At 53.1% G+C, this 8,152-nt stretch overlaps 2 protein-coding genes and 1 non-coding gene across 3 annotated transcripts in view; 1 reads left to right on the top strand and 2 right to left on the bottom strand.

Annotated features, from left to right (window-relative positions):
- Window positions 1-2,387, bottom strand: Rpl12 (ribosomal protein L12). The gene is made up of 7 exons (XM_021193384.2): window positions 2,248-2,387; window positions 1,939-2,012; window positions 1,371-1,469; window positions 1,000-1,081; window positions 457-543; window positions 184-296; window positions 1-52 (listed from the first exon to the last, which is right to left on the bottom strand). Exons 1-7 carry the CDS (start codon window positions 2,282-2,284, stop codon window positions 47-49), a joined length of 498 nt encoding a protein of 165 aa, XP_021049043.1. The 5' UTR covers window positions 2,285-2,387; the 3' UTR covers window positions 1-46.
- On the bottom strand, window positions 625-754 carry LOC115063689. Its single transcript, XR_003843572.1, has one exon. It is a non-coding gene; the product is annotated as a small nucleolar RNA SNORA65 (small nucleolar RNA).
- A 72-nt stretch (window positions 2,388-2,459) lies between the features above and the next one.
- Window positions 2,460-8,152, top strand: part of Lrsam1 (leucine rich repeat and sterile alpha motif containing 1) — a 38,859-nt gene continuing 33,166 nt past the window's right edge. Inside the window, exons 1-7 of the mRNA XM_029536916.1 lie at window positions 2,460-2,526; window positions 2,836-3,048; window positions 3,825-3,994; window positions 4,512-4,608; window positions 6,088-6,144; window positions 7,017-7,061; window positions 7,813-7,890. Coding sequence (XP_029392776.1) covers window positions 3,975-3,994; window positions 4,512-4,608; window positions 6,088-6,144; window positions 7,017-7,061; window positions 7,813-7,890 — 297 coding nt within the window. The 5' untranslated portion in view covers window positions 2,460-2,526; window positions 2,836-3,048; window positions 3,825-3,974. The remainder of the gene's footprint in view (window positions 2,527-2,835; window positions 3,049-3,824; window positions 3,995-4,511; window positions 4,609-6,087; window positions 6,145-7,016; window positions 7,062-7,812; window positions 7,891-8,152) is intronic.

The following is an 8,152-nucleotide window of genomic DNA, read 5'->3' as shown; positions in this document are numbered from 1 at the left end:
TTCATTGGTTATCAGATAGTCTTTTATTGAAATATTTTGTTGCTTCTTAACTCTGTGGGAAAAGGAAGAAAAATTGTCAATCACAATGGGGACTATAAATTAGCAATGCCCCAGTAAGACACCAGAGGCAACAAAAGCCCAGCTCTCCCCCAGCCCAACTGTTTCCCCCTAACAGTCACTTACAGCTGGGCACTCCACTGCACCACTGTTGATGTCATCTATGATGTCATGAGGGTGGCGGCCATCCACATTGCAGCCCACAGACTGTGCAGTGCCCAGGATCTCCTTGATAGTTCCTACATGAAGAACGGTGGCCTCAGTCACAGAGGAAAGGGGAATCCCAGAGTTCCATCGCAGGAACACGGGAAAAAACATGGACCCATGGGTAAATCCAAATATTGAACCATCAACAACAAAGTGGCAGCCACCATTCAGGGAAAATAAGCTTGCTCTTACCAGAGAGTTCTCTAGCCAAAGACCGGTGCCTCATCTGCCGGGCAATGTTGACAATCTCATCGAAAGTAATGTTCCCACTGTGTTTAACTGCAGAAAGAAAGCACAGGGCCTTTTACAGCTCCCCCTGTCTGAGACAAGATCATGGCTTCATTTTACCTATCACTAGTAGGCTGTTCCCATGCTTTCGGCACAGAGCCATCCACATGTAGGACAACCCTGTTTCCTAAAAGCTGGGGTTTACTGTCAGCTCACCACTGGATTGCACCAGCCAACAATACTGGTCAGGTGCAGTGGCGGGTGGCTGGGGCCTCACCAGTAGCCCTAACACTATTTTAGGGATGGAAACAGATAAACTTAAAATTACTGAGGCCAAGGGTGGAATGTCAACCGACCCTGGGGCACTATTCATTTCTGCACCCAAGAAAGGGACCATGCAAACATCCACTGTATTGTCATTCCAACCCTAGCCTCCATGAGATGGATCGACAAGCTGAGTAGGAGGCACTGAAGCAAGCGGAAATCAAGGGGGTGGGACCAACTCACTGTTCTTCTGCTTCTTCCGGTCTCTTGGTGGCTCTTTGAGGGCTTTGATAATGAGGGCAGAGGCGGAGGGCACCACCTCAATCTGCAAAGAGACTCGATATGAAGACAGCCCAGTACCCCTCCAACCATAACCACCAGACATGCTAAAGGGGCCAGCAAGACAGCTCGGCTGCCTAAGGAGCTTCCTGCCGGGCCTGAACACCAGAGTTAAATCCCTAACATGGCGGACATGCACCCTGGCACCTACTACCGACTTAAAACAGTGAACACTGTCTTATAACCTTCCCACAAAGATAAAGCCGATCTGCCAGGACAGGGAGATCCTGTGGGCTGCTACCCCAAGCCTCCCCCACGGCAAGCCATGTCAATACCTGGGCCTGTCTGTTCTGGATGGTCAGCTTCACTGTAATTCTGAGACCTTTCCAGTCACCGGTAGCCTTGGCAATGTCATCACCAACTTTTTTTGGAGACTGTAGAAATAATAGTATTAGTTGCCATGTGCCTGAAGTTGAAGCCAGGGCCTTCAAGCTCACTGCTAGCCAGGACTCCAGCCCTCCTGAGCGTCCCACACGAGCCTGCCCACAGTGGGTCCACATCTTTCTTTACTACAACTCTGCAGAAAGGGCTAATAAAGCAAAACCCTCTCTGCTGCAATGTGGTACGCTCAGAGCTTTAAACACTAGGTTCGCATGCGTTACCCACGGAGGCTAGTGGCTGGGTGTTTAAGCAAGCCCGATGGCTGCCTCAACTGGGCCGTGGCATGCGCCTCCGTGCACGGTGTCACCTCCGTTCTCCCTTGAGTTCCAAGTCCCATCACCCACATCCCGGACCGCACCAGGCACATGGTGGCCTCTTCTGCCCTCCACGGGGACAGAACACTTTCCCAGGTCAAACGGCATGCACGTTACAGGTCTACGGCTCTCGGGAGCGGCGACTTACCAGACCCAGCGGACCGATCTTAGGGGCCAAGGCGGATGTGGCGCCGACCTCGCCTCCCGTGCACCGCAAGTACACTGAAGAAAAAGCAAAATCAGAACCTCTGCGGAGCGGGCCGCCCTGCGCGCCGCCGTCGGGCTTCAGATCTCCGGGGCCAGGCCTTACCCTAAGGCGCGCGGGCCGCCAGGGCGTCGGGCTCCCTCCCCTCTTACACACGAGGCCGCCGAGGCCCAAGGGACACCCGCCAGGCCCCGGGACAGCACGCGGCGGGGAAGGCTCCGCCGGGAGCCCGGGCGCGGCGAGGGCACGCACCGACTTTGATCTCGTTGGGGTCGAACTTGGGCGGCATGGTGGAGGCGGCTGGTGTCGGATGAACCCGGATTCGGGACGACCGAGGGAAGTTGCACCGTAGCCTCCTCCGAACCGAAAGCCGAAAAGACGGACGCGGCTCCGCCCACGCCGGATATAGGCGGAAAAAGCTCAGCTCTCGCGAGAACCGCTGGCCCCACCCAGTCTCTGGGCGACACCCTGGACGCCCTGTTTCTTATGGGCAGGCGTCTGCGGCTGAGGACTGCAGAGCGGGGTCTGTGGGTGAGCTCGGGATTCGGAAGGGGTAAATGTTCGGAGCACCTTGCCTGGGCACAGAGTAGGGCTGCACCAGAGGTCCTGGTTCCCGATGTACTCCACGTCCCCTCTCTTGACGGTGACTCTGGAACCCCTGGGACCCAGCCCAGGGCCCCGCCCCTCCCCTAAGGGCTCTGCACCTGACTTGGGCGACCCTCGCACCAGTGCCACCCTGGTACCCTCCTAAGCCGTTTGCGGTATGTGCATGTTAGTTACAGGAACAAACTATTCGAGTCTAATCGCGACTCTTTAATTCTGCAATTCCTTGGTTTCTAGAATCTGGAGACTTTGTCATCCTGAGTTGCGAGTCTGTCTGACATTTAAAGTTTCGGTCCTCACTTCCTATGTTTGAAGGAGACCCGACTCCAGCTCAGCTTTTGGGGGCCAATGGTTTGTATCTGTGGCCAAGCCTTCGGAGTGACTGGCCTACCTTGAGGTCCACCCTAGAATCGGAACATCGGTGGAGGACCTCCCCATCCACAAAGCCAGGTTAGCCGCTGGCCAGCCCTGCCAGGGAAGGATGGGTGTGGTTCTTCCCAGCCAAGCTGGACCATCAGGAAAGTTCAAACCAGAACTGAATGAGCCCTGCTGAGAACGGCGGGGGGGGGGGGATTGGCGGAGATAGGCATTGAAGAGGGTATTTGGAAATGTAGACCTGGAGGATAGGGGTGAGGGAGGGCTAGACATTCGAGAGCCATCTATCTGTAAGGGATGGAGAGAGCTGTTTCTGCACCATCCCTCAGGAGTGCTGCAAGTGAGTGAGGCAAGAGGCCTGAGCTGGCCCTGCAGGCCCGGCAACCCTCCTCTGACAGCCCACGCCCACACCCATGAATGGAGACCTGAAATCTCTCAGGACCACACCCACGAATGGAGACCTGAAATCTCTCAGGACCACGTGTGTCCTCAGCTGCAAGGCTCCTCCAGGCCTCTTCTCCTTAGCATCTGTAATAGTCCCTGAGTGCATTTGTCATGTGTGTGGTACCCTGTGGCAGAGTCTATGGCCTACACCTGACATACATGAAGTCACTGACCCCCCACACACAGAGGCCAGCACTGGCAACATTGCTCCATATTACAGATGAGGAAACCGGCTCCGACCGACCAGTGACCCAAAGTGACACAGCTAATGTCTTAGGTGTCAGAGCCCATGCTGTGAGTTACACACTGCCTTCGGATGATTATGGCCCTTAGACAGCACTGGAGGTTGCAGATTCTGGGCCAGCTATGAATTCAGGACAGAATGATTAACTTGGCTAAACTGGCAGGTCCGAGGAGCCGTGCAGGCAGCACAAGATCAGGACTTGAAAAGCAAGTGTCCCAGCCTGGTGTTTCTACAACCCAGGTCGTATCACCAGCTGACTGACCTTACTCAGCATCGGATTCTCCACGGGGCTGTAAGGAGAAGCAAATGGGCAATGGCTGGAAGCCTGCTAAGGTGCCTGGAGATTGCATTTTGATTTTTACTTAACTCAGATCTCTTTAGTGTTGATGTAGTTGAGTTCCCCCAAGTCATGGCTACCTCCAGTTTAGTCTCAATGATTCCATCCTGACAGTTCCCAGAGCTAGAAGTGACTCATCAGCCGAGTCTGTCCAGAGTCTTCAGAGAACATCCTTGGAAGACGCCTGGGAGAATCTTCCCTAGGTGGGGGAAACGCTTAGCACCGGGAGGGTGATGCCAGCACCGCAGAGGGTCAGTGGCATAGCAGGCCAAGCCCGGAGCAATTGGCTTGTTTCTGTTCTTTCCACTCTAGGCTTTGTATATTGCTTTGTCAGTAAAGCAAGGTGTTGGGCGCCGCCGTGTGGGCTCAGGGCCCAGCTAGATGAGGCAGACAGCCCTGCCCACATGGAACGCACCGTCTCGCAGACAGCTAGCTGCTGCGCCGCTGAGCTGCCTGTCTGCAGGTCAGACGCAGTGCAAGTTCCCAGACGCTGATCTCTCTGCCGTCCTCCAGGGTCCAGAAGAGCTCACGCTGGAGGATGCCCCTGTTCTTTCGGAAGCGGAAACCCAGTGAGGAGGCTCGGAAACGCCTGGAGTACCAGATGTGTCTGGTAAGGAACGGTGTATTCTTTCTGGCTCCTCTGTTCCCCTTTGCACCCCGAAATGTCTCCAGGTGTGCTTGCTCTGCCTTCCCACCCCTGGGAGGAGTGCCTTCCTTGCGTGGCACCACCTCATGGTTCCTTTCCCTGCTGGACCTCAGTCACTGGGCCACAGAAGGAGGCTGTAGCTGTGGCCCCTTCAAGCTCCTTACATATATGGGCTTTTCCCTTATTTTCTCCATTCTACAAGGATGTTTTACCCGAATACTTTTTTTTTTTTTTTTAAGTCTTAAGAACTGGGTGTGGTGGCTTATACCTGTGATCCTGGCCTCTGGGAGGCTGAGGCAAGAAAACTGCCCCAGGTTCAGTGCTATGGAGGGCTACATAGTAAGTCCAGGTCAGCCTGAGCTATAGGATCCTCTCTTGCAGAAACAACCTCAGTTGCACCAGGAGATAAGATGCTACATGGGCTCAGGCAGTACCTAACCTAGCCACTGAGGGCAGAGTTAGAGAGGAAGAACCCAGGAAGGTAATGCAGAGAGCCAACCGACATTGAAAACAAACAAACAACACAAAATGCTTAAAGGCTGAAAAACCATTTTTTAAAAAAGATTTATTGTTTTATGTATGTGAGTACAGTTTGGTGGTATAGGTGGTTGTGAGCCTTCATGTGGTTGTTGGGAATTGAATTTTAGGACCTCTGCTCCCTCCGGTCAGCCCTGCTCGCTCAGTCCCTACTTGCTCCATAAGTACTTATACATAAGTACACTGTAGCTGACTTCAGACGCATCAAAAGAGGGCATCAGATCTCCTTACGCGTGGTTGTGGGCCACCATGTGGTTGCTGGGATTTGAACTCAGGACCTTCAGAAGAGCAGTCAGTGTTCTTATCCACTGAGCCATCTCTCCAGCCCCACCACTAATCTTAAGAAGCAAAACACAGTGAATGCTCACAGGATGAACAGAACTTTTGTAAACACACAGAAGGAGTGGAAGACTCTTGAGAGGATAGGAGATGGAGATGGATTTCTCTCAGGTGTAGCCCTGGCTGTCCTAGAACTTGCTCTGTAGACCAGGCTGGCCTCAAACTCAGATCCTCCTGCCTCTGCCTCCTGAGAGCTGGGGTCAAAGGTGTGCGCCACCACTGCCCAGAGGACTTGACTTTTCCAAAGCCTTTCTCTTGAAGCTGTGCAGAGCTAGTTCTTGGGAAGCACAGCGGGAGGACCAGAGTCGGAGCCAGTGTTGTCTACATGATGAGTTTGAAGCGACATGAGACCGGTCCCAAGAACATTTCATCTAAAAAACATCTTTTTTGCCGGGTGTGGTGGCACATGCCTTTAATCCCAACACTCGGGAGGCAGAGGCAGGCGGATTTCTGAGTTCGAGGCCAGCCTGGTCTACAGAGTGAGTTCCAGGACAGCCAGGACTACACAGAGAAACCCTGTCTCGAAAAACCAAAAAAAAAAAGTAAAAAACATCTTTTTCTCCTTAGGCAAAAGAAGCTGGGGCAGATGACATTCTCGACATCTCTAAATGTGAGCTCTCTGAGGTAAACAGGATGATGCAGGCTGTGAATTTAATATGTCCTGTTTCCTTGGATCCTTGGGGAAAAAACAGATATGGCATGAGACTTTCAAAATGGCAGAAGTAAAAGACGGGTAGGTAGCTCTACCAATGAAATGCTGACCCTGTGAGCAGGAGGGCTTCTCAGGGGCTTGCTAGTCAGCCGTCAGCTGAGCCAGCGGATTCTCTGTTTAGTGAGAGACTGTCACAGAGCATAAGGTAGGGAAAGAGACGCTCGCCATCTGCCTCACCTGTGTGCGCACGCGCACACAGGCACATCCAGGAGCACTAATTAAGAGATGTTCCTTGTAGCATGTTCTTTTCCAAAAGAATTGAGATGATCTTTTGGCCTCAACATAACTTGCAAAAGTCAGGGCCTACTTAGAAAGGGAGCCAGGTGGGGTAGAGCACACCTGTATTCCCAGCATTCCATTCGCAAGGCAGAGGTAGGGAGTTTGAGGTCCAGCCTGGGCTATGTAGTAAAACCCTGGAGAAAGGCAGGACAGAAAGCTGCAGGCAAAAGTCAGTGGCAGCATTTACCACGCTTGCGAGATGCCTGGCATTGAACCCCCAGCGCTGTGGGGAAGGGAAAAGACATCTACAGATGCCTGAGGCGCTGGAAGAGCGGATGCTCCACCTGTGGATGGTTCCTGGTTCCACAGAGTAGGTAGGCCAGAGCAGGCTGGGCCGTGTCCTGCCAGCTGACTGGACAGGCTGACAGTGCCCCCAGCTCCCCCCTTTCATACCCCTCTCCTAGCTCAGCACTGTCATTAGTCACCCCCCAACACCAGCGCCACAGAGAGAGAGGGGAGACACTGGCAGGTGACAAGGTGCTGACCCGTCTTTATCTTATCTTAGATTCCATTTGGGGCTTTTGCAACGTGCAAAGTTCTACAGAAAAAGGTGAGCAGAGTCCTGTTCAGAAACTCACTTGCTAAATGTCTGCTTGGGGGAAACCACATGGGACTTAGAGGAACCCTCATCCCCCACCACCACCACCACCACCAGTGCCATTAATAGAAGGATATTCAGTACATTCTGGCACTCCCTCAGTTAGAAGGAGATGAGAGCGTATGCCTACAAGTGGATACACGAACACCGCCAGGTCTGGAAACGTGCTCCCTGCCTACGGTGCATAGAAATTCTTCCCAAACATCAGAGGAGGAGTTAACGTCTAACATAACAGAAATAGCCATGGTTGACACAGGCTGAGTAACGATCACGTGACAGCCTGGGCTAAACACTAACTATTCGGCCAGTTAGCTTATTAGTTGTCATGTGACAGCCTGGGCTAAATACTGTTTGGCCAGTCAACTTATTAGTTGTCATGGCTGCCCTTGCAGAAAGACACTTTACTACTCCATGGACCAGGAAAGGCTAAGCTCTTGAGAGCTGACCCCTTCTCAGAATCAAAGGATAGTTAGACTCCCAGGCTCCCTTTCACCCTGGGACTTTCAGCCCTCTGAATCAGGTGCAGAAGTGCCCACAGCTCTAACATCTCCCCCATTGTGGATCTGGCTAAGCAAAGGTTGAAGGAGCTCAGCATGTCTGCCCTGGGCCCTGGGCCAAGCCAATTACCTTGCCTTTAGGCCCTTAGCCTTCCTGCCTGCTGCTCTCTTACAGTCTGACCCCTCCCTCTCGCCTTTCCTCCCAGGTGTTGATTGTCCATACAAACCATCTCACCTCCCTGCTTCCCAAGTCCTGCAGCCTCTTGAGCCTCGCCACTATCAAGGTACTGGGCGTCCTCCAGGCATCGGGGACTGGGGTCCAGGTGGCAGCTGAGCCTCCACACCTCCGAGTGTTCTCTGTCAAAGTTTACAGCAGGTGGTCCCCAAAGAATGGTCAGTGTGGTGTGTGTTTCTTTGTGTGTGTGTGTGTGTGTGTGTGTGTGTGTGTGTGTGGTTTTTTTGAGACAGGGTTTCTCTGTATAGCCCTGGCTGTCCTAGAACTCACTTTGTAGACCAGGCTGGCCTCGAACTCAGAAATCCGCCTGC

This window comes from Mus pahari, chromosome 3, assembly GCF_900095145.1.
Source record: "Mus pahari chromosome 3, PAHARI_EIJ_v1.1, whole genome shotgun sequence".
Lineage (NCBI taxonomy): Eukaryota > Metazoa > Chordata > Mammalia > Rodentia > Muridae > Mus > Mus pahari.
Note: the sequence above shows the minus strand (reverse complement) of the source record. Positions and strands in the feature narration are given on the sequence as shown.